The following is a 26,580-nucleotide window of genomic DNA, read 5'->3' on the forward strand; positions in this document are numbered from 1 at the left end:
TGGGGCCTTCGGAGGAGGGTTTTACAACGTCTCTAGTGTCGTATCTCTCTTCTCTCTCTATCTCTGAGTCTCATACACTTGCACGCACAGTGTCCATTCATTTATGGCCCTTTCCAAATTCAAGAAAAGATAAATGTTGTCTCCTTTCGACTCAAGCTACCGGATACTTGAAAGATTCACAATGCATTCCATGTGAGTCTCTTGAAACCTTTTAAAGGTGAGGTGCCAGTGGATGGGGAGCCAGATGAGCAACCCAAAGTGGAAGCGAGCGAGGAGATACTCGTTCTTGAATGGATTTTGGCACACAAGGAAAGAAAAGTGAAAGGTAAAGTGATTCGGCGGTTCTTAGTTTTTTAAACTATATTTCTTTCAGGTAAAGCTAATTTTGCAACATTAGACCAATCAATTCCTCTCGTGTAGTCCACAATGTACTTTTAATGTTGATTTGTTAAAGCGCATCCTTTGTACATAGAAAGTGGGAGATATGCATCCCAAAATGTTTGATTCTATTCCTCGGGTATGGGCTTTTGAGGTTGTCAATAATGGGCTTTGACGTTGTCGATTATGTATTTGTCACGTACTTTGTGTCACAAATGGGGGTGCATACGAGCAATTAGTAAGCTAAAAAATAAATAGAACTTGACAGATGGAGTGAAGGGATAAGATCAACATAGTGTTGGGGACCAGAAGATGGGCTCACCCTCCCCAAAAGAGAATCTTTATTATGGGGAGAATCTTTTTACAAGCACGAGAACTGGAGTAAACCCCTCCGTTCTAGATCTCAAACTCGATGGTCGTTTCCTTCCCTTACGAAACTTGAGAGATGAGCTCTCACTCCATAGTCCTTCCGGTTTGTACTTAGAGCGTTGTAGCTCTGCAAACTGTCTTGGATTCCGGAAATGGAATCCCTGAGTGTAGGCCAAAGCCTCCTTGCTCCTTCTCCGTGATGGAGTACCTGCAAAAAGCACAAACACAATGGCAAAGAAACATACATCTCTTGCACAACCAATCCTTGTCACTCCGAGCACGGAAAGCAACCTCCGTACACCAACTTGTCGGGAACACTTGCAGATTCGTATCTGTAGAGCTTCCTTCTCCTAGCACTGGCACATCCTCCAGAAGTGGGGGACGCCCCAATTGCTTTTATAGGTTCTGGGAGGTGGCTGGAATAGTGGAGGAGCCGGTGCTTTTCTCCCAACAATAGCAGGTGCAGTGGGACGGCCAAATAAAGGAGTAGAGAGAGAGGGGGGGCCTTCCACAGCTTTTTTAGAGAGAGGAGAGAAAGATCGCCCCCTTCATGCTGTTTTTAGCCAGATATGGGGCGCCTCTTTTTGGTGTGCTTTTAGTTTAAGAAGTGGCCGGTTGGCCACTTATTAAAAAAGTGTGAACCTGTTCAAAACCTCAATAAAAACTTGTGAGCTGTAAACTGATGCTACAAGCACTCCCCCAAGCGTCCCTGGATGCAACCTCATGAACAGATGGTAAAGTCATTGTGTGCAGTAATTTGCGGCTTTCTCAGCTGAAAGCTCTTCATTTCGCACTTTACAATGGAAAAGGTTCAAATTAAGATTACATCATTGTTGTGTAACGCTTTCAATTTTCGTGGTGTAGGGAGCACTTGTTTACTTTCTTGTTACTTGTTAAGCTCTCTCTCTCTCTCTCTCTCTCTCTCCCTCTCTCTCAATATCAGTTTTAAGCTTTTGGTTTTGAGCACAGTGGCCTGTGGCTAATATTCATCCTGTTGTTATGATTTTATGGCGTTTGAAATGATTCCCGTTGTTAAAATTATGTAGAGGCGGCCTTCACTGAGCTGCGAAAGAAGGGATTGGCAGCAGTAAGCAAAAAGGCTTCCAGGGCAGCAACTGAAGGCCTTCTTGCTTTGTGTGAGAAACCTGGTATGGCAAGTATTATAGAGCTCAACAGTGAGACAGACTTTGTGGCGCGAAATGACGTATTTCAACATCTTGTAGGTATTCTGTACTTGGCATGCTGACAGTTTTGCCAATTTAGATATGGCTTTGTCATGATATTTTGAGTAAGTTTTATCTTGTTTGTCTAGAGAATCAGTTAAACTGCATCTTTGTGTGAGTAAGTAGCTCTTGTCTTATTTGTTTTATGGCTGCTTTCTTGGTTGTGTTCATGCACATGCATGTGTGCTGTGTGTATGGAACCTTGGTGCGTAGAATCCACTTGCTGATAGTTTGCCAATTTAGATATGGCTTTGCCATGATAGTTTGACTAAGTTTTATCTTGTTGGTCTAGAGAATCAGTTAAACTGCATCTTTGTGTTAGTAAGTAGCTTTTGTCTTATTTGTTTTATGGCTGCTTTTTTGGTTGTGTGCGTGCACATGCATATGTGCTGTGTGTATGGAACCTTGGTGCATAGAATCCACTTGTTTATCCATAGGATTTGCTTTAGTTCTATCACTTGGTTTTCCACTACCAGTATATTAGTACTGACAAAAAACAGCCTACATGTGCACGTGCACATGCACTTGTGTGTGTGTGTGTGTGTGCGCGCGTCTCTCCTTGATAGTCGGGATAAGAGCGTGTATGGAATGACAAGCATTTTAGGTAGGCAGCCAAGCAGCAGTGTTTATTTTTCTCATCAATTATGTTTGTTGTTGGTATGTACAGGCATCACGTGTGGCACAGGCAGCACTTTCTTTATGTGAAACTGAATCTACGAGTCCTGGACACCCGTCAGATACAAGCGTGATTGATCTTCATGCCTTGGAGGTAGTTATTGCTATGGTTGTATAGGTGTACTAATAATGATCAATGCCAGGTGATTCCTAGTATACGTGTGAGCTTTCTTTATACTGGGAGGGACTAGGCTAAACCTGCTGATTGAGAGGTTTATGAACTCCCTGTTTCTTTTGTATGTTTTTTGAGGCTCCAAGAACTATTGTGGGAAGTCTAGATGCAAAGTCCTCTTTGTCAGCAATGCCTTGAGAGCAAGTCCATCTAGTGTTAAGGTGTTAGGAGTGTAAATGTGTAATGTCCAGTGGAAGTGATTGATGGTGTATGCTCAGGATGAGTAATTAGTGCGTGCTCAAGGTTCCTTTTATTGAAGGGAAGGGAGAGCCTTCCTTGACTTAATGAGAGATTGTGCAATGACCAAAACAAAGAAGAGTGTAAACGTGAGAGAAAAGTGCCATGAGTGATAGAGAGATAGAGCCCCCCTCTCTATTGCTAGAGAGGTATTTGCTTTAGATTGCACAAAGCTTGGTACAGTGGTTCTAAATGCAGATGCTTGATGACGACGACGATGGCGACGATGATGAGGACGACGACGCTAATGGGTTGAAATCTGAAATGCTAGAGATGCTGATGGCTATTGCCGATGCGGCGAGGCTAAGGGCTGATAATGGGTTGTGCAATTAGAGGGTATGCAGCTACTCTTAAGTGCCTGTACATGCACGTACATGCTCACAAAGGTGCCAGAACACTTCCTAGGCTGACCTAAACCCTAGAAATAGGAGCTACAGCTTGTCCACATGCACATAGGGTTAACAAAATGTTGTGTAAGTACGCTGTATGCATGTGTAATATTCAGCTGGGTGTTCTCCTGCTCATGTTCGTGAGTGAGGGCTTTTCTGTAGCTTAGGCCAGCCAGAGAAAGAAAGCTTTTTAACATCTCGGCCAATGTTCTATAATGTGTGCCCGTAGGGGCTGGGGTCCTTCCATCTATGATTGTTTCTCATCATGCTATTGCAAATGGGCGTTCTCAACTCCTTGCTCAAGTCTACCAGTGTTGTAGTTGCATGATAAAGGAAACATATATGGAAACAGATAGGCTCAGAATTTTTTAGGGAATTGGAAATGGCTGATTCTTTTGACAAATTGTTTAGGAGAATGACAAATGACTACAGAAGCGCATGGAACTTTTAAACGAGGGAAGGCTAGTTTAGGGGGGCTGAAACAAAGTTTCTTGTGACCTCATGCTTCATTGGTCATGCAGATTGTTTTGGCCTCTTTGCTATTGTCTGCCATTATCTTGCTTTTGCTGCATATCTTCAGAGCACTGGAAGGGGTGTTTCTTTTGACGTCCTCGGGAGGATTGATTGTGCTGGAGTTGGGTTCCTTCTGGTGGCCTGTGGGGCTGATCATCTTGTCACTTTATCTCTGCAAAAGGTTGTGTTGTCTAGGGGCTTCCTCCTTTTGGATTGAGGAGGCTGTTTAATTCTGGAATAACTTTTTACCGAAGATGGGTTTATTGTTATCCTGAGTGCCAGCATATGTGACAGGTTTTTGGTTTTAATTTAGGGCCTAGGGTCTAGGCTGGAGTTAACCCTGGATGTGCTGGTGAAGGGCTAAGGTATCTCCTAGATTTGCTGGTACAGTGGACTTGGCTGTATAGAGAAAATTTACCAATTATCCAATGCCAGAGTCCGCCTCCCCAAAACCCCTGCACCTTTCACGCGTTTTAATCACATTCCATGAGTAGCTACTGCCCCCTAAACCCTGCTCTCTTAGGGGCATATAGCTTTGCTGCTGAAGCCCTACTGCTGATATTGCGTGCTAGGTCTCGCAAATACAGTAACTGCTCTAGAGATTCACCCAATGCCATAGTTACTAGGCAGTAGGATGCATAAGTAAGTGTATAGGATCTATGTGACAAAGTAGTCCCTGTGCCTTATGCCTGTCAAACTTGACCTTTTGGCATACTAAACAATTGCGAACAAAGTCGTCCACATCCTTTTTGAGTCTCGGCCAATAGAAGTAACGCTCCACACCCTTCCAGGTGGTATTTATGCCGCGGTGACCTGTAAAAGGTGGAGAATGGCACTCTGTCGAGGCCTTTTCCCTCAAAGGCTGTGTATACACACAACGTTGTTTTCCGCATCAAATAGCTATCCCGTATGGAATAACCTGAAATTGTCTCCCCATTCTGTATCTGGTAAAAATGTCTGCAAAGTTAGGATCTGTTGCGTACTGGTCAACCATATCCTCGAAGCTGAAACGCGGAAATAGCAAGAACTAGGGGCTTCCGAGATAATGCATCTGCCACTAAATTTTTCTGTCCCTGCACATGGACAATCTGGAAGTGAAACTGTGACAAGATGTTAGCCCATCGCATCTTCCTTTTTGAAAGCTACTTCTGTGACAAGAAGTAGCGTAGACTTTGATGATCTGTAAAAATTGTGCAATCGGCTCCGAGTAAATAGTGTCGCCACTGTGTAAGAGCATGATTCATTGCCAATAGCTCTCTCTCATAAATCTGTGCTACCAATTCTGGCCGTGAAAACATTCTGCTTTCATAAGCAATCACATGGCCTTCTTGCATCAAGACCGCTCCCAGACTACGACCACAAGCATCACAATAAACTTTGAATGGATTTTGTAAATCTGGCAAAGCCAATACTGGTGTGGTAGTCAATTTTTCTTTAAGTGTCTGATAAGCAGTCACCTCTGTTGGCCCCCACGTGAAAGGGACTCCTTTCTGAGTCACTAAATGCAAAGGTGAAGCTATCTCTGCAAACTTCCGAATGAACCGCCGGTAGTAAGAGCACAAGCCCAAAAAGCTTTGAACTTCATGAACATTCTTAAGGTCAAGCCAATCACGGATAGTCTCGATTTTGGCCGGATCCATCTGTACTCCTTTTGCTGAGACATTGTGTCCTAAGAAATGTATCTCCGGTAAGAAAAACTCACTCTTTTTGGCATTGATAACCAATCTATGCTTGCGTAATGCCTGAAAGACCTGTAGCAGATGGTGTCGGTGCTTTGCCTCATTCTTGGAGAAAACTATAATGTTGTCAAAGAAAGTGCTGACAAAAGACCGATACTCTCGGAAAATTCTTTCCATCATTAGAGTAAAAGCTGTTGGAGCATTTGTAAGTCCAAAAGGCATCACCAAAAATTTGTATAAACGAAAGCTTGTCCGAAAGGCTGTCTTGTAGACATCTCCCAGAGCGATTCTGATCCGATGATATCCGCTTTCCAAATCAACCCTGCTGAAACAAGAGGATCCCTGAAGTTTGTCAAGAATATCGATCCTTTGGATGGGAAATCTGTTCTTGATGGTGATTTTATTGAGAGCTCTAATATCAATGCACATTCTCCAAGATCCGTCTTTCTTTAGTACTAGCAAAACCGGAGAACAATAAGGTGATGTGCTAGGTTGGATGAGACCCTTTTCTAGAAGTTCTTTCATTTGGTTCATTATTTCTTCATTCTGGGCTCGGCTAACTCGATAAGGTGGCCGGAATCGTGTGGTCATCAAGACGAGGTGGAGGTAACTCACCTGGTAGGCCTTCAGAGAAACAATCAACATATGTGTAGAAATTCTTGTCGTTCTTTATTCAATTTAGTCATATTGGTTCTTTGTTCATCATTCAATTCTTTCAAGTAGATTGAGTAAATAAAAAGATTGGATTTCATTAATTTCGAAATGGCCGAAGCCAATACAATAGGGACGGACTCGCTCTTTAATTTTACATCAAGCACAATTTTCCTGCCCTTCTCATTCGTCAAAGTCGCTTTCTTGCCCCGATAGTCAACCACGGCGTTGTTCTTGTGGTACCAAGGGATTCCTAGGAGGAAGTCACACCCTTTCAAAGGCATGATGTAAAAGTCCTCGTGCCCTAAATAACCCTGACAATGCAAACAAAGTTTGCCAAGGACAAGTGTATTGGCAACATCCCGTTCGGGTGCCGCCAGAACCGCCTTTGCCTGTGGCCCCATTCTGTCGGGAGTAATTCCAAGTTGAGCCGCCAATTCAGGTGAAATTAAGTTGGCCTTGGCTCCTTTATCAAAGAAGATGAGGGCCTCCCGATCTCTTACTTTGCCCCATGCACGGAAAAATTACTGTGCTTTCGTCCATCTGACTTGGGTCGGTCCCCATACAATCTGATAGCAGTCCTGCTTTCATCTTTCCTTTTTTGCCATGTTCTTCCGCTGCTATGGAGCTCTCTTGCCTATCTTCTGATTGTCCTCGCTGTGCCTTTTTTGGGTACCTTGTAGAGACGTGTCCTTGTTCCCCGCAGTCAAAGCACTTCCCCTCTTTGAGATAATCTACTCTTTGTTCCTTGGTCAATCGGGGTTGTGTGTCCTTTTTCTGGAACTTTCTCTTTCTTCTATTGTCATTTGTTGAGTTTTGTCCCGTCCTTGGTGTCGAAACTTCATCAATGAGGTAAGTTACCCGAATGTATAGAGAATCCCCGCTTAGCATGTCCCATCAATTGTTGCATGGACTTGGACTTCTGCTCAAGGCAGTTATTTCGGATCTCTTTGGGAAGTCCACAGCAAAACCGCTCGATTTGCTCCTTGAAAGTGACCTTCTTAAAAGAAGAGGTCGGTAGAAAAGCATCCCAAAATCTTTCACAATAAGCATCCAGTGTCAGCCTTGGTCATCGGAAGATTGTTCCAAGCAGTCCTCACATCTCGTTCATACTCTTGAGTCAACCAAGAAGAAATAAAGAGCCGTTTGAATTTTAACCACTTAGTTGGGGCTTTTCTCCTCAAAAGAAGAGAGGACGACCACGTTCCTGCATTTCCTTTCAAGAATGATGCTACCCTCCTGATCTTGGAGTGCTTTGAGCAGCGCCCTCCAGAGAATGCTATGTCAAACTGTTTTGACCGCATTTTCAGCCCGTATCGAGCTTTTACGGGAGTATTCTTTGACGACATACTCATCTTCTCTAAGTCAGAAGAGGAACATCGGAAGCACTTGGACTTAGTGTTTCAAGAATTGCGAAAGCATGAGTTGCATGTGAATGCAAAGAAGAGCGAGTTCTTTCTCTCTGAGATACACTATCTCGGCCATATAGTCTCTCACAATCAAGTGAGTATGGATCCTGCCAAGATCCGAGTGGTAGAAGATTGGCCTATTCCCACTACGGTACATGATGTACGTAGCTTTCTGGGATTATGTTCATATTATCGAAGGTTTATCCGAGGATTTGCTCATGTAGCAGGACCACTTCATGATTTGACAAAGAAGAAGATTCCTTTCAGATGGGGATCGAGACAACAGGGAGCTTTTGATCGGCTCAAGTACTTGCTAAGCCATGGACCTATTTTGATAGTGCCTGACTTAAGGAAACCATTTGAGGTTCACTGCGATGCTTCAGGCGATTGCATCGGAGCAGTGTTAAACCAAGAAGGCCATGCAGTGGCATATGAAAGCAGACGGCTTAAGGATGCAGAGTTGCATGCATCAATCTACGAAAAGGAACTCTCGGCTGTGATTCACGCCTTATCCAACTAGAAGCACTATCTTCTAGGAGCGGATTTTGTGATCAAGACTGATCACCAGGGTTTGCGGTATTTTCTTACACAAAGGAAACTATCTGAGAAGCAAATGAGATGGGCAAACTTTTTGTCTATGTTTCACTTCCAGATCCTTCACACGGCTGGGAGTAAGAATGTGGTCGTGGACGCATTGTCTAGGCGGCCAAGGGTGAACGCTATCACTTCGGTGTATCACCAAGAATTAGAAGCACTACCGGATTTGTATCTGAATGATCCAGACTTCTCCACCATTTGGGGAAAGCTACGTCGTGGAGAGAACGAGTTTCCCTATTCCATTCGGGACGGTTATCTCTACCACCATCAGGCCATATGTGTGGCGGAACCATTACGAAAGAAGATCATGGATGAAGCACACGCTTCGCCTTATGCGGGTCATCGGGGGATTCTCCCTACGACCTTAGCAATGGAAAGATATTTCTTTTGGCCTAGCCTTAAAACTGACATTGATAAGTATGTCAGGGAATGCTTGGTTTGCCAAAAAGTGAAGTATGATCGCCTGGGTTGCTACAACCTTTGCCTGTGCCTAATGAACCTTGGGAAAGTATTGCCATGGACTTCATCATGAACCTCCCTAGAACTCAGACTGGAAATGACGCGATCTGGACCATTGTGGACAGGTTTAGCAAGCAAGCACACTTTATACCAGTCAAGAAAACGATAAAAGCAGATCATATGGCTAGGGTCTTTCTAGCACAGATCTTTAAGCATCATGGAATGCCTAAGTCTATTGTGAGCGATCGAGATCCTCGCATGACAGGAAATTTTTGGCGTGCCTTGATGGATAATCTTGGTACAAAGCTGAATTTCTCATCTGCCTACCATCCTCAAACGGACGGGCAAAGTGAGATAGCCAATTCCACAGTATTGGATATGTTAAAAGCTTATGTGTCAGATCGGCAATCTGACTGGGAGAAATATTTGCCTCTTGTCGAGTATGCGTATAACAATACCATACATTCATCAACGGGGAAAGCACCTTTTGAGATATTTTATGGTAAGCCTTTGCTTCCACCTATCCTTTTAACTAAGGATAAGATTTTCGCAGCTGACGAATTTGTCCGGGATTTGGACACAGCCTACGGGCAAGTGAGGAGAGCTATTCTACGCTCTCAAGAAAAGCATAAGAAAGCACAGGAGGAATCTCGACTTAACGGTCGGGCAGTTAGTCTTACTCAAGTTTGAGAAAGCAAGACTTAAGAAACAAACGTCTCATAAGGGGAAGGTGGTAAAACTTTCTACCCGTTATTATGGGCCGTTTAAGATCACTGAGCAAGTGAACGATGTTACATTCCGATTAGAGCTACCGCCTAATTGGAGGATCCACAATGCTTTTCATGTCAGTTTACTCCGGCTGTATGTGGGACCGCCTCCGAGTCAGCCAAGTGCTGAGGAACCTCCTGAGGTTGAGGAAACAGAAGAAATACTCCAACCGGAGCAGATTGTAAGTCATCAGGAGCGGCCCCTTAAGTCCGGAAAGATAACACGGAAGTATTTGGTTAAGTTCAAGAATTATTCGAACTTAGATGCTCAGTGGATGACTCAGGAGGAATTAGCAGCTTATCCCGAGATATTGGACGTATATGTCCAAGTACTACAGTTGAGGTCAACTGTTTAGAAGCCAGAGGGATGTTGCTAATTGGACTATTTCTTATTTTTAATGATTAATTTCTTTTTATGAAATTAGGATATTTTAATGTGTACACTAAGAATTGTTAAAAGATTGTAGCTACAGGAAATGCCATCAGGAACGGACAACTCTGATGTGTCATTTGATGGGTGACGGTAAACATCGCGAAGGAGTTTTCGTAAGTTCGGTGGAAAGGGCCGGGTTACGGGTGCCCATGATGCGTCACATGATGGGTGACGGGTGCATCAGAAAGGGGGCATTCCGTAGGCTAAGGAGGAAATCCGAACTGAGTAAGAAAGTACGCGTAAGAACGCAAGCACAAGAATAAAGATGGGTTCAATGAAGCTTTTTACGAAAAGCAAGAACAGTCGCGGGAGGACAGATGTTTTCCCGCGAGGAGTCTGTGTCTGCATTGCATCTGTGTTGTGTCCTGCACCCGGGGACGCCTGGAATGTGTCCGTGTAGCATTGTTTTCACTAACCGAGTGAGTTTTTAAAGTTTGAACAGGTTCACACTTTATTTTATAAAGTGACCGGTCACTTTTAAGTGACCGGCCCCTTTATTAATAAAATAAAGCAAGCAGGGCTCTAATAAAAAAACGCCAGCGTTAAAACTAAGGCAAGGGGCTGAATTGCGATTTCTCTCTCTCCTCTTTCTAAAAAACGCGATTTTCTCTCTCCTCTTTCTAGAAAACGCGATTTTCTCTCTCCTCTCTCTAGGAGCGCCAAGCTCTGCTTTTGGACCCCTATTCTTGCCGGGTGCCAGACCCTATAAAAGGGTAAGCTAGCGTTTCAGTTTGGGAGATCCGGAAGCAGCAGAAAGTGCAAGCGTTGGGATTCTGGAGCGGAGTCTGGCGACGGAAACTGCAAGTATTCGCGTGACGACTGAGTACGGAGGTCGATTCTCCGAGCAAGAAGCGACAGGTATAAGGTGTTGATGCGCTTTGAGAATTGTTGCTTTGTGTGGTTTGTTTTGCAGGAATCTCCCGTCTTACGGGAAGGCCCTTTACGGGAAGTACGGCTTCACGCCTAAGTCCCTTACGGGAAAGTATGGCTTCACGCCTAAGTCCCTACGGGAAAGCACGGCTTCCCGCCTAAGTCCCTTACGGGAAGGAACGGCCTTGTGCCCAAGCCCTTTACGGGAAAGCACGACCTTCGGGTCTAAGACTACAGAACGGAGGGGTTTCCTCGGGTTCTCGTGCTTGTATAAGAATTCACCCTGAATAAAAGAATACTCTTTACGGGGGGGGGGACCAGCCCATCTTCTGGTCCCCAATACTGTGTCGATCTTCTCCCTTCTCTCATGTTTTCAAAGAATTATAATTTTCAGATTTTATAAGTGCTCGTGTACGCTCCCGTTTTGTGACAAGAAAACTGCCCAATGGGCTACAAATTGCCTCTACTAGAGAGGGCTACATCAGAATGTGGGGACTCTCCTAATGAAAAGGTAATATATGTACAATGAGGCTAAATCAAGATATAGTAGGAGGAAACAACCACACTGGTGGGCGGTACTGTCATGTAGGTGCCTCATGAACCATGGTGAAGAAGGGACCTGGTTGTCAAAGTTGCAAGAAGGCCTCGTGGTGCTCCCACATGCGGTTAGAGCTGTCATTAAGCCTCTCAAACTGTCCCTTGAGTGTATGGATCACTCTAGCAAGATGTCACGTATAGTCTCCGTCGGTGGGACGAGTTGAGCCTCAAAGATCTGGAACCATCGAGCCCTTTAGATGTCACGTATAGTCTCTGTCGGTGGGACGAGTCGAGCCTCAAAGATGTGGAACCATCGAGCCCTCTAGATGAACCAAAGAGTTATGCTCCCAACAACTCTCTATCATTGCTCCACTTTTTAGGTACAAGCTCTATGGCTGGCTGGAGAGTATGCCGGCCTCCCTATGTCACAATCATTCGGCTGACTAAAGTCATCTCTAAACAAAGTGCGATGGGCATTTCAGATGCATGATTTAGAGGTGTGTGCACAGTCAGCCCCTGTTGGGAGGGGGATGACGGGAAGGGTTCATGCTTACACGATCAGCACGTCAGGGCTGCCCTCTTGCCCCCTTCCTGTTCCTTTTCTATGTCAGGCGATGAGTAGTTTCTTGACTTCACAGGAGGTTGGATTGCGTGGACTAAAGCTACCTATTCTGGGAGATGAGCTTTTGGACACCGAGTTTGGTGATGACGTAGACACGTTTATGGAGGGTCGAGAGGCCAATTTGCTTAGGTGTGAGCAGTCTCTTGAGGTGTTCAATTGTGCATCGGGAGCATTGATTAATTGGCGGAAGACAGTGGCTTTCGGCATCGGTAGTGCTCCCACTCTCGATTGGTCGCCCGGAAAGGGCTTTAGGTGGATCCCTCCAGGGAAGCAGTTTGATACTTAGGTTGTTGGTTTGGTTTGGCACTGTCTCTAGAGCAGCAGATTGCACCTCTCCTCCTATTCATCAAGAGGAAAGTGCTCCCTTGGAGTTCACAACACTGCTTTCTCTTGTTGGCATGGCTGTAGTGGCCAACCAGGTGCTTCTGGCTACTATGTGGTACATCACGTCTTGCTGGATTTTGTTGAGTTCTTGCATTAGTTGGTTGGAGCGGTTGATCAAGAACTTTTTGCGGTTAGGGCGAGACAGAGTTTGCTCGGGTCAAAGTTTCATGGCATATCGTTACCTTACCTTGCTCTCATGGAGGGTTGGGGATCATCGACCCAACACGATAGAGTAGAGCCCTCCTTGGGAAGCTCATTGTCAAAGGTCTCCTGCCAGGGGAGTAGCTTGGAAGGAGCTGCTGATTCATCGGATTTGTGTCCCAGTTCCACAGACGGACGGCCAATGGAGTCCTTCCACTCACTGGATTTTCACAGAGTTGCGCAGAGTGGCCGTGGGCAGGAGATGGGAGGACCGTTTTGATCGGAGTAGTTGTGGAGTGCTGAATCTCGTCCAAATAGCCCCCCTTCTTGGAAATAAGATAAATTAAACGCTCATTCATGCTATCTGGCATCTCTGGAGTGTGCAGAATGTGCTGGTATGCTCTACAGAAGTCACGACCAAGAACGTCCCAATACTCCTAGAAGAAACTAGAGGTTAAAGCATTCTCCCCTGGGCAGCTACCCTGGGGGAGTGCTTTGAGAGTCTCGTGAAGCTCCTCTGGTTGGAGTGGGCTCTCAAGCCTCTAGTGCATCTCCTCAATGAATTAAGTAAGGCATTTGTGTCGTATGAGAGCCTCCTGAAGCTCCTTTGGCTGGAGTAGCCTCTAACGCATCTCCTCAGTGACTTCAGTAAGGCATTTGTGCCCATACTTGCTCTTTGCATGCAACCCGATGATTTGACCGTGGCTCGGTTGAAAACAACTCACGATAAAAGTCGATAGCAACTGCACGCATATCATCTTGCTTTGTAGTAACCAAACCATTCGGTCTTCTCAACTCGCAAACACTGGTATGCGCACCACGGGGACCCATCATCTCAAAAAACTCGCGTGTAACTCTGTCTCCCACCCGAGTCCACTGAGATGCCTGACGATGGAAGGAAGACTTGTCGTGACGCTCCTCAATGGTAATTAGCTCCTCCTCCTCCATGAAAGTAGTCCGTGCCAAAATGCATATTGAACCGCCCATGTCCCCTAGCGTAAAAACAATCCAACCTGGATAGATTCACCCCTCCTACTGTGCAGTCAGACCGAGAGAAAGAGAGGCTGTCTGAGGGCCGCCCAAAGCCTGCATGCTGCCATACATCTGAAATCCTCAAAGTCATCCATAAGCGCTCCCAAGCAGCCAACTCAGCCCCGTGTACAGTAGCAGGCTACCCCCAATCCTATCCAAAGGGTTCTCTAGCATATTGAAGTCCCCCCCAACACACCACTGCTTTGCATGAGGCAAAGACTCTACAATGTGTGACCAAAAATCACCCCGTGCACTCGCATGGTTGGCATAAATATTCAAGAAGCCCACAAGGCCACTTGAACCTGTATGATCCACTGAGCTGTGCCTGACACAATATTACATTACCTCTGCCCACAATGGCCTTTTGCTATTAGTCCACAATAGTCATACATACACCTCCTTGAATGCTTCCAAGCCCAAAAGCAGCTGATTAAAATGTTTCATAACGGCCACGCAAGATCTGTCCACAACACTGAATATGGCTCTCACAAAGATGATGCTTTTGAAGCATATCTATCGCGCTAGCCATAAGGCATCTTTGAAGCTCGTCTCAATCGACCCCCTCTGGCGTAAGAATTGAGGACCACCAAGCCTCTGCACATTCTATGAGACAATCCTCATGGGGTCAGTGACAGAAAACCAATGGTGCCGCAACAACCAACCTTAAAATCTTCGAGGCCGGCTTGGATGGGGAGTAATCCGCATCCAACCGACTCTGAGATAGGTCTTATTGAAGTGTCTCTCCAACCCGTGCCCAAGATAAGCGTGCAGTCTATAAAGCTACCTTCTCTTTGTAGGTATCCTCATGTACATATACATAGCAAGGCGCACTGTGGGTGTCTGTAGAAAAGTATACCACAATGTGTCTACCACCTATTGCATTTGGTGAGGTCATAGAGAACTTGGCCGGCGGCCATAGGGTGTGTATCAAGTCTGACACTCCCAAGTCCCCCGTGTAGTGAGAGAACTCAAGAGCATAGACATGAAGCCAATCTAGCATTGTATGCATAGTCCACTCTGTGTGATCCTTGCCACACATTGGAAAAGAGAAACCAAGGCCTTTCTTAGAAATCCTCGTTAGCGAATGGCAAAGCTGGTCAGGCCGCGAGGGATTACGCAAAAGTAGAGGAGAGGAGTGCACCAAACGTGGCATCCTCAGTTAGGGCTGTCCCTCCTGAGCCAGCCCACTCGTGGCAAAAGCACTGCCAAGAGATCATCGAGGTGCTGAGGAGTATCCTGCCCCTTGAGCTGAAAGGGGGGAGTGAGACAGGCTAGGAGACGATGCTGAGGGGCTAGTGGAGGAGATGGGAGGTGCAGGAGGGGAGGGAGGGGGAGGTGGAGGCGGAGGGAGAGCTGGTGACGACGAGGGTGAGGTGGAAGGAGTCTCCTCGGGCACATCTTGCTGAAGACAAGAACATCAGAAACTGGGTTGAAACCATGGCGCCATTGTTGAAAATGAGCCCTGACTACTAGTATGGCTAGCAGGCTCATCAAAATGACCTTGGAAGCCATCTCGGAAGTCTCAAACTCAATCTGGTATTAACCACGCTTGAGGAACTGTATGTCGATGACCCTTCCCACCTCCGAGAGAAGGCGGGCTTGGAGGAGATAACACACCTCGCCTCTGTTGGGCCAAGTGCCAATAATCTTGCAGATGATAGAGGTAGCTTGAAGGCGCTCCACCTTTGCTGTAAGGCTCGCTTGCTCCGTCGGCAATAGAGCCAATCAGATGGTGGGCTTTGTGGGGTCGGGCGAGGGTGCTTCATCTGAGTTCCTATGGGATGGGGCAGGAGCCTCCATTAATGTGTGAAGGCGAAGGCGAAGGCGATGATGGTGAGGGTAAAGCTCTCAAGAGAAGGGTAAAAGGAGGCGGGGAGGCAAGGTGGGGATGTGGCAAGAAAAAGGGGGATGGGGGCGAGGGAGAGGAGGCTGGGCTGCAGGAAAAGGGGAATGGCGGGCTGAAGGGCAGGCGAGGAAGGCGGAGGGCAGAGGTGAGATGAGGATGGGCAAGGGCAAAGAAGCTGGGGGGAGGGGGGCGTGATGGCAAGGGCTGGAGAGGGGGCTGCAAACTTGCAGGAGGGTAGCAGGGTAGGGGGTTTCAGCGAGCTCCCTTAGATGGCCTTTTTAAAAAGGCTCCAGGTGACTCTCTTGTGTTGAAGAGGACCCGTAAACAGACCTATGAAGAGTCACACAGGTGGACAATGCACATGTAAAAGTAGGAAATAAAGCAAGAAGCCCAAGAAAAAAGTAAAGATGCACGAGTAATTGTAATGCCACACATGACTGTGATGGAGAGTTGGCACAATGTCTCTCCAAACTTCATAAGTACCGAAAGCTGTGCCCTACCCCGTAGACAAGTGTGTAGACAAACCTACTCGACAGGCATGGGAATTGGTAGTAGAGTGACCAACCCAAAGTTCTTTTGATAAGGATTTTGCGAGTGTCGATGTTTGCATGTCCTTGTCGAGTCCTATTTCATTGCATGACACATGATAGGAGGTCAATTCACATAGCAATCCACGCCACACGCCTTCAAGGTGTGAGCATAACTGATTCCATTTGGAGCCAGGCCTTCTGTTTGCATCTGGTTGTAACAGCCCAGAACTTCATTGTGGAGGCCCCGGTGGCAGCCATCTTGGGCATGTCCTACAGTCAGTTTAATTGATGATGTTCCGGAGAGGATGCCCATCGATAATTTTATGTGCTTCCGTAATTGCACCACATTAGGCATACATATTGGCTGAAGCACTGCCAAGCATGATGTTTTCCTCCAGCAGCCTCTGGCTAGTGATCCCATTGTGGATCCTCTCACCCATGTGCCTTCCCCTTCGCATCTGCTTAAAAATAGCCTAGTGCTTCCCACCAGAGCCATCTTGGGCATACTTGCAGTCAAGAGCCTCCAAGAGACCATATAAAGGAGAGGATGTTAATCAAGAGTGGTTCTTGCATGTTGCAGGTCATATGGAGAAAGGCCTTCCCTTCGCACCTGGTTAAATTAGCCAGAGGTTTCTTTCCCCAACCATGTTGGGCATAGCTGCATTCAATGCGCTTCAAGAGACATGCCACAGGCCTTGAACATGCATGGATAGGTGAATGCATTTGGAAGAAGGGTCGTCCCTTTGCATATAAGAGGCGAGAACTTTCTTCCGACACGCAATTTGGGCATATCCTACAATCATGCCGTCTCCTTGTATTATTGACCAAAGGACTGCCAAGCATGACGTCTTCCTCCAACAGCAGCTGACTGATGCGGATTAACCTTGTAGCCCCGTTCCTTAAAATGCTGCTAGGTCAACCAAGTAAAGAGTAGTGCAATTACTAGCGTTTTTATCAAACTTATTATCAAGAACTTGAATTGCTTCCCTGGATATCCTGATTTGTCTTGGCTTTTAGCATGTTGATTAGTTATGGAAGTGACAACGGAATTATGCCAGACCTTTCTGTTTACCTTTTTGTGGAATTTCTCCTAGAGTACTTCAACCTGTGAATTTAAGGGGCAGCCCTTCTTGTGGTCTCCTACATGGTTTCTAGTCCTTTTTTTTTTTGGCGAGAAAAGGGGCTGTATTTTGTATACAAGAGAGACATCGGGAGATGCTCAATGACTTATCACCGTGAGGAAATACAAAAGAGGAGTTACAATATGTAGGCTATGTAAACATCAATGTGCTCTGTACAATGAATGTAAAATGAACCACTGTGGGGCTGCATAATGCCTTGTGATGTAACCCTGATCCCGATGGAAAAGAATTGATGACCGCGACCCATGTGTGAAGAAAGACGCATCGACGCTGCTTCGCTGCTCCTGGCGGAGCCGGCTGAAGAATCCCACTGACTGCGAAGGGTATGCAGCAGCTCTGTCCAGATGGGTGTCAAATGGGGGACGTAGGGGAGGAGCCCAGAATGTGGTTTCAAGTCTCCTCTTCTCTCTCAGCTATTTAGCTTCTGATTTTGTTGTTATGCTTCCAGTTGTGTTGATGCTTGCCACCTTTTTCTTTTGCCGAATAAATTTTATTTTATGCATGGTGTATCCTTTTTTTTGAGGGGAGGAAAGGAGGATTTTGGGTTGATTTGAAGCAAAGGGAATTTAGAAATTGGAAGGTCTAGTTCCCAATCACACTTTGTGCTACTATGCTTCAGAAATATGTTGCCACTAGGTGTGCAAACACATTGTCATGAAGGACAGATTGCTATCTTATTCATGTTTCCCATAGGTTGATGCAATTATGGACACTTATATAAACATATATTTTTGGGTTGGGTGTTCATCTTCATGTTCAAAGTATGAGAATTCATAGAATATACTTGGGTTCCTACTTGACATGTTCAGCAATGTGATGATTGGGTTTGATGTTCACTTTGTTCGCTGTTTTGCAGTCTGTGCGGATCAAATTAGATCATCCAAAACTAACTAGGGAAGGAACAGTACAAGAGGCTATACAGGAGGCTGCTTCTATCATAGGAGAGAATTTGAAGCTCAGGAGGGCCTTCCATGTTTGCAGTAATTCAGGGCTGGTCTCCTCATATTTGCATGCAAGTCTTCAGCCAGGTCTTATAGCATATCTCTGATACATTATAAGTTTGTTATAACACCTCTCTCTCTCTCTCACTCACACACACACACACACACACACACACTCACACACACACACACACACACACTTGGTCACTGCATTTGACCTTGATAGCTATTCCTAGTTACACTAACTCAACCTATTGGTATTGCTACCCTAACTATGTATGTAGCTAATACTCTACCCAACACACTTCTGGCAGTTGACTAAGCCTTTGAAACTATTGCTGCATGATTACAAGTAGCCTACTCTTAGCATAAGGTTCTCCACCTTGAGTATGAAATCACTGAATTGATATTTGAATTCCTTGTTGCTGGCCTACTATGCTATCTTGGTTAGCATGGCTGAATGAATACCACTAAAAGCCTAACTTAGTGGGAGCAATCCCTTGTGGATTTAACCCTTAGAAAAGAAATCAGTGGGAGCAATCCCTTGTGGTGCTAACCTTAAAAGGTAAATATTAAAAAAAGACCCCCTTCCCTTTATGGCTCCTCTTGGCTGCGAGGCTTTCCTTGTCGCCACAAATCCCCTTCCCTCCTTTCACTCAACAGGTTCCACAAATGGTGCTTCCCTTTCTGATGATGATTGGCGGCTTGGTGAGGCATGTAGCTCATCTTTTTCATAATTACTCCTCCTCTTTAGGGCCCGCTCATGATCCTGATGGGATTGCTCTCAGTGGGGAGCTGGCATGGTGTGGCATACCTGGCATATTTTTGGGTGACGAATGCTGACATACTTCTTTGCTGACACATACCCATCCATTGCCCCTATATTAAGGTGAGGGGCTCTTCTCCCTTCACTTAGACTTGGGTGTTTATCTGTCATTTGCCTTTTAAGCATATAGGGAAAGCAGTTATGATTTTGAGTTTGGGCATTAGGTTTTTTATACTGTCCCTTGCTACATTAAAAACAAACTTGATATGGTCGACTTGGTTGTACTGGTTTGAAAAAAAGGGGGAAAGAGAGAATATGAAGACATTGGAATTGTGCTTGGCTTTCCCCTGCCACTTTGGAGATTGTTTTGGGATTACTTTTGCTCACAGGTTCTATATTTCACTGAAAATTTCAGTTTTAGATAATCTCTTGCTCTGTATTGGAAGATTAGATGGGGATTTTTTTGAGAAATGATTTCAGCTACAAGTTTTGATTTACAAAACCATAAGAAAGTGATTTGCTGCTATTTGGAAATATGGGTGGTTATTGGGCTTGAAAAACTTTCTTACCTTTGGGGTGATTAGCCTCTTCGTAGATAAACTTTTGCTCTTGCTCCTGTTCACTTGGTAATCTAGTTCTGAGGAGTAGTGGTTTTATTGGAAATACTTACATACATCTCACAGATAATATCATGATTATCTTTTGTTATCTGGCTACTAAGGTGGGTGAAATACTGGACATTGGTTTGTATTCAGGTCACAAAAATCCTCAGGTCAAATATGACCTACAGCCTGTTGCTTGGATGACTGGCGTAGGTGTGGTTTTTGTTAACCATATTCATACATACATATTCCACTACAGCTAGTTCTTGGTGGTGATGCTACCATAAAATATATGTAAACCTTATACATATTCTGGCTTTGTTATCGATCTGGTTTTGATACTGATCTGATTTTGATACTTAAAACATATAGGTACTGATCTGGTTTTTTGGTGCTGTACTATTTGAGTATAGTATAGTATTGTGATATAGGGGAGACTATTTGCTTTGACTAAACAAAAATCAGACCTTCAGCTTGTTGCTTGGATGTCTGGCTTTTATATGTTCCTTTTTTAACCATATTCATATATACATATTCCACCACTTCTGGTTCTCGGTGGTGCTGCTGCCTCAAAAAATATATAAACCATATATATACATACATATTTTGGTTTTTTATGCTAGGATTTGGCATATTCTATGATTGTGACCGACATATGGTTACTAATCAGGTTTTGATGCTTTTAATACCTGAACATGTTATGATGTTGTGATATGAAGGAGTTTGTTTATCTGCAAAAAAGCTGATCATTCAACTTGTTGCTGAGTATTGCTACCTGAGGAGGTTATGGTGTTATAACAAGGGGGAGCTTGGTGGCCTTACAAACTGTGATTTGATCTATATCTATGCTTCAATAGAAGTTTTTTTGCTAGCTGTGTCTTGAAAGGAGATCTAGTCTACAGCTCATTTTCTGGTCTTTTAATCCTGGTCTCTGGATGTGACTAGTCATTTTTCTGAAATAGACTTTACTCTCATAAACTTGCTATTTTTGGGAATAGTTTGAGGTGGCCTGCTTTCTGGTTGGCTCTTACTCTGGCTCTGGCTGATACTTCTCTGGCTCTGGCTTGGACTTCTCTGGGTTGATAGTTCAGCTATTACTTTAATTTCAAAGGGAATTCTTTATGGAATGTGGTGTAGTGCTGATGAATGTGCATAACCTGTTGCAGACTATTGGATGACTCAGTAACTTCTGGTTCTTGATATCTTGCCTAAAATTTGGTCGAGTGATAATTATTCTGGCTTTGAAGGGCTCGACCTCGGAGCATATTTTAAGATGAAGTTACAAAACTTAGCATTGCATGCAAGTTTTTTTCCATACTTTTTCAAGCTAAAGAAGTACATAGAATGATATGGATTAGTCGACATTTTTTATAGTAAATGGTTATTATAAAAAAGAAGTTAAAACATATGGAGTGACTTTGGCAGGAATATGATATTAAAAAATCCTTGAGATTTTAATATATAGGACAATAGCTAATCTAATAACTTTTAAGTTTGACATGGATAACAATTGATAGATTCTTTGAAGCCTGTCATACGTAGCCAAGTCTAACATAACTGTTATCTTGACTATATCGATGCAGGTGAGAATTCTATCTTGGCTTAAAAAGGTTTAGCTTGCTGCAGTCCGACTTTGATAACACTTGATGATTCAACTTGGATAGTTATGATACCTTTGTATAAACTCATTTGGAATGAGACCTCATTCTTATTATGCTGTACAGTTATGAATCTAAGACTGAGTTGTTTCTGTACAAATCTTTGTCTAGACATCTTTAGCCAGTCGTCTTTTGAACGTCTTGTTCCTTGGTGTGTATTTACTAAATTTAAAATACACACACACACACACACACACACACACACACACACACACAGAGGTATTGCTATTGGCGAGTTCACGTTATAGCTACTAGTATGAACACACTCACACTCACAATAGCTTTGATTGGAATCGTGCTTTTATACACATCTATGACTTTAACAATGGGTACCTTGAACCTTGAGCATTTTTTTTTTCCTGAATAAACCCTATATTCTAAACCCTCCTGACCACTTCAAAAAAAGTGGATTTTATTCCCCGGCATGGCTAGTTTATTTCTCTCTAGCATGGGACTCTACACCTGGTTGCTTCTCATATATTGCTTATCTCCTATGGCCCTTGTGGGAGGGTACCCTTATTGGGAGCGTGGTAAGTCGAGCACTCTGTATGTGGCACTTAAATACTTTATGAATCCAACTTATTCTTACGAGGGCCATTTACGCCCTTGCAGCCTCCCCTCTTTCTCTTCTACTGCCGCATAACCCCCCGTCTATCAAATGCAGACGACCTTGCTCAGCTGTGCAAACGACTACCCTATCCTTCTCTCTCTCATTCTTTAGCTTCTACTATGTAACTTGTGGTGGCTGCATTGGGTATGCTTCTGCCTGGAAACTCGCACCAGAACCACACGGTTGAGGCCTCTTGAATTGCACATGGCGGTGAATCCCCCCCCATGATCTGTTCATTCAGCGACTTAACCAAATTGGTTCAACAATGTTTTTTTCAAAAGGTGACTCTTTTGCCACACACGTGGTTATCTATTGATAACACTTGGATCACATCCGACCTCAGTTAAAATTTCAAAAACTCGCCTAGAATTGGTTTATTGTTGGTCTTGATAAAGACGCCAATTGCCTTACTTTTATTTGCAAAAACCTTACATGGAAAGCTGCTCACTTACGACTATCTGGGGGTGAGTTTACTTTAATTAACTTATCTCCTATTGAAGTTACCAATATTATTTCAAAACACTGTAGTGATCTTGGATATTCTCTAGAGACAATCAAATTACTTGTATTATTTCCTACCTATAAACAACACAACCACAAGTTTCGGTGGATATCTGATTCCTCAAATGGGATCTTTTATTGATATTACTAAAGACATTACTTTATGCCTTAACCTTATATTAACAGAGTTTGAATCAGTCTGTGCATCGAAACAAAAGATATGTTTGGATTGGTGACAACGGGAGTTTGTAGAGCTGTTTTGCCTGCTCTTTCATCTTTTTTATGATGACATTACTCAATGTTACGAAAACATTCCCCTTAATGGGGATGCAGGAATGAAAATTGTTTTGAAAAAATAGATCGCATTTAGCCATGCTCGGCCAAGAGGACTTTCCCACATTTCTCTCGTCAGTAAACCTAGATGGATTAAAATATCTAACTAATCACATACTTCCCACTTTGACGAGAATAAGCTTAATAACGTCATTTCATGGCTTCTTGATAATTGTTGAGTACACTTTGATAGCCATTGCTATAACCAAAGCCTTGGCATTCTAATAGGCTTTTCCTGCTCACCCCTTATAGGCAACTTATACCTAGCCTTTTTGGAATATAAATGGTTTCTTGAGACCATGAAGAATAATAATACCAATCATAAACTCTCTGTTTAATTATACCTATAGATACATGGGTGATATCCTTAGCCTCAATGGTTTTTGGCCAATCTATAGCATGTTTGCTTTTGCTGTTTCCACGCTCCTCCTGACTCAGTCTGCTTGTTCCTGCCGAGACGTATCAGACGGATATATCTTTTGGAACTATTAAAAAAGAAACTTCTTTTTGGAAACCTGTTCAGAGAAAGTTAATTTGGATTTGTAAGAGAAGCTTGTCTCGTCAAATTAAATAAGCCTATCAATTTATTCACTCTAGGTTCAATAAAGTATAGAAGTTGAATTCAACTCCACCAAAGAATTGGATCTTATTTCCAATCTAAGACAAGGTGGACAATTACTAAGGGACTATAGTCTGGATGAAAACCTCATCTACCAATTACGTAAATGAAAGGGAGAAACTTGATTGTAATGTGATTTCAAACAGTGTTAGATTTATTGCTATTGGTGGGGAAATGAGTTCGGCTAATGTTACTCGTAAACAACTTGTTACTCAGGACCAGGTAGAAAGAGAATTTCTAATGAGCATCGTTGTAGTTGACTCCGAAAATCTTTTGGACAAAAAGGGTGAAATACATGACCCAGATTCCGAAATAACTTCGAAGAATTTGGAAACATGTGATACTACATTAGGTGACATAAATCTTGTTAATTTTCCCAAATTTGAACGGAAGCAATTGTCGAGGAAGTGGGATTAACTTTATATTTACTTGTCAAGGAATTAATTGAAACATTTGTTCAGTAGTAATAAACTTGCCTCTTACAATTAACAGGATGTTTGCTCATTATTCACTGAATTCCTCGCATTGTATACACAATTGGCAGGGTTTGGAAAACGTTAATGGGGGAAGCAATTTATCAACAAGAAGTAAATTGTTGCAGGTTGACTTGCCATCTCAAACTTGTATTTATGTTGATATGTGGAACATTGGTATGGGGGGTAACTTAAACCCGGATCTGATAGTTAATGATAAAAGTATCAATAATTGCGGAGTAAAAAGTAGACAGTGTTGCATTTGTGTTGAAAGCGACGGTGTATCAAACTCATACCAACCCAAAATGTACGAGAAACAAACTCCTGTCGAGTACGATTTAATTGCGACAAAATTTCTGAGTCCTAAAGTGAAAAATAATCATGTAATGATTTGGAGGTTTTTGATGAAAGGTCGTGAAATCTATAGAGAGATGGGGATTTTTGAAAAAGTCTTGCAAATTGGATGAAATTAATTGGAATGAATTGGTTATATTATCTCTCCAGATATAACTTACGATTAACAATCTGGCGCAGCATAGCACCTCGGAAGTGGACAGTTTGCTTGAGCGAACTTAGTACTATTGAGGCAAGTTATCGTATTTGTCTCAATACTACTAAGTTTTGTGCCCAAAAGCACTGCTCCCAAAGGTTGGCGCCCCTTTTAGTATTTCTTTATTATTGATCACATCAAGTTACAACTCCTGAGGGTCCTCTGCTCTCAGATTCTGCGTCCAGATGCTCTATAGAGTGAGGCCCGAGAGGCTCTTATAAACATTACAAGGGATGCCCAAAAGCAGAGCCTCAAAACTTCAGGTTCAAAAGCATCTTGGCCAAAAAGCTAGCGCTAGGAGTTGCCAACACAATAGGTGGAAATCCGTACGGCTTGCCACGTCAGCAGCGTAAATCGCAGACGTCCATACAACCGACACATCATCAACATGATTTGCCGGCGTTTGTATAGCTGCCACGTCATCAGCCTTCACACAGTTCTTTTGTCCCTTGGGCCCCATCGGATAGGACCCCATAAGTTGGTACAACTTATAAAAAATGGTGTCCTTTCATTTGTGGCCTCTCGGATTGATTCTGCAAGTTGATACAACTTCTTTTGTATCTTTCAGTAGGGCTCTGACCTTCTCTATCTAGAGTCTGTCTTGTAGGTTCTGTCAGGTCATCACTTTGTGATAGGTGGTTACCAGATCAATCTCCTTCATGCAGATCCTACGTGATACTAATAGAGACAAAAATGCCAAAGTGGTTCTTGAGTCCTAATTTTTCTTTAAGGTGCCTGATATGGAATATTGGATGTACACTAACATCCGAAGGAAGAGCCAGCTTATAGGCAACTTGGCCAACTTTTTTGTGATCAAGAATGGACTACAATATCTAGCTAAAAGCTTATAATGCTTTCCCTTATTCTTGGAATCCTTGGGGATCTTCAGATAGACCCATTGTCTTACCTCTAGAGTCCTTTGAGATTTTTTTTGATTAGCATAAGTGGTAACTCGATCACGAGCTGTCCTTATACTATCCTTAGCGAATTCGAGCATTTCCTTCATATACAAGAAATCACGAGCTTGGCGATCCTTGAATTTCTCTAAGCCGCAATCAGGGAATTAGGCTCAAAATCTATACATCAGCATGAATGGGCTAAATCCAATAGCAAAATGCTTGCTACTATTGTAGGCAAACTCTAATTGTGGAAGATACCTTTCCCAATCAAATTGCTGATGAGAGACGTAAGCTCTCAACATGTCCTCTAATGTCTAATGATCCTCTAAGTTTGTCCATCGGACTCAGGATGATCAGAGGACGACATACTCTACTTCGTCTGAAGGTGAGCAAGCACATCTTGCCAAAATTGCTGAGTGAACTTAGTATCTTGATCACTGATGATATCCTCTGGCAAACCATATAGCTTGTAAAGCTGATCAACAAATAAAACCGCCATCTCATGGCTTTTTACTGTCGACTTCGTTGGTATAAACTTCGCCATTTTTGTGAGTCTATCGACCACAAACCAAAGGGTGTCATTGCCACGACTAGTATTTGGCAAACCAACGATGAAATCCATAGAAGCACTTTGCCACTTGGCGTTTGGGATTTCCAATGGAGTAGTAGGTCAGCTTTTCTAAGGCGCTCTGCCTTATTGACCTGACACTGAGTGCATCTCTTTACATAGCTTTCTATGTAAGAGCGCATCCTTGGCCAATAGAAATATCGTTTGATCAAAGCCAAAGTTCTTTGGATGCTTGGGTGCCCAACGCTAGGAACATCGTGGCATTCAAACAAAATCCTTTGTGACTTGTCGAACCTCATTGATTCCCGGCAGGCAGACTTTTCCATTTCTAAACATTAGTCCACCTCTAATGGAAGATTGTCCTTGTCTCGTCTCTCTAGCATGACTCACTTGGGTCTCCGACCACCCAAGCCTGTACATGAGTCATGCCCCGCTCACCTTGTTCCATATCTTGCCAAATTAGCTATCGGAACGACATAGCTCTCGGAGAGAGATAGAAATCCATCGAGATTTGAGCCATAGACAAAGCATTTACCTCAGGAATCTGGTTGAGTGCGTCGGCAACTCGATTGCTGGATCCTTTTCTGTAACATATCTCAAAGTCAAACTCTTGCATAAGTTCAACCCATCTAGCCTTCTGGCCTCTAAGATCGCCTTGATCACAGACATAGCGCAAAGAGTGATGGTCTGTCCATGCAACAAACATAGAGCCATACAAGTGGTGCCCGCATTTCCTCAAGGCGTGGACTGCAATGTAAAGCTCTTTTTCATACGTTGGGTAACGCATCTCGGCGTTTGAAAGTTTCTTACTTTCAAACGCAACAAGACGTCCATCCTAATACAACGCCGCACCAATCGCATAATCGCTAGCATCCGGCTTCAACCACAAACGGTATACTAGGATTTACAATGTGCAATATTGGGGCGGTAGTCACCAAGTGCTTTAGTGTCTGAAAGCTCTTGTCGAGACGCTCATTCCAGACAATCGGGGGATTGCCTTTACAG

At 43.8% G+C, this 26,580-nt stretch overlaps 1 protein-coding gene across 1 annotated transcript in view; it reads left to right on the forward strand.

Moving 5' to 3' along the window:
* The window catches only part of LOC147426918 (translation elongation factor Ts (EF-Ts)), a 91,648-nt gene that overhangs the window by 27,724 nt on the left and 37,344 nt on the right, over nt 1–26,580 (forward strand). The window contains exons 3-5 of the mRNA XM_086498824.1: nt 1,794–1,966; nt 2,638–2,739; nt 17,912–18,083. Coding sequence (XP_086354950.1) covers nt 1,794–1,966; nt 2,638–2,739; nt 17,912–18,083 — 447 coding nt within the window. The remainder of the gene's footprint in view (nt 1–1,793; nt 1,967–2,637; nt 2,740–17,911; nt 18,084–26,580) is intronic.

This window comes from Adiantum capillus-veneris, chromosome 24, assembly GCF_014529385.1.
Source record: "Adiantum capillus-veneris isolate H3 chromosome 24, ASM1452938v2, whole genome shotgun sequence".
Lineage (NCBI taxonomy): Eukaryota > Viridiplantae > Streptophyta > Polypodiopsida > Polypodiales > Pteridaceae > Adiantum > Adiantum capillus-veneris.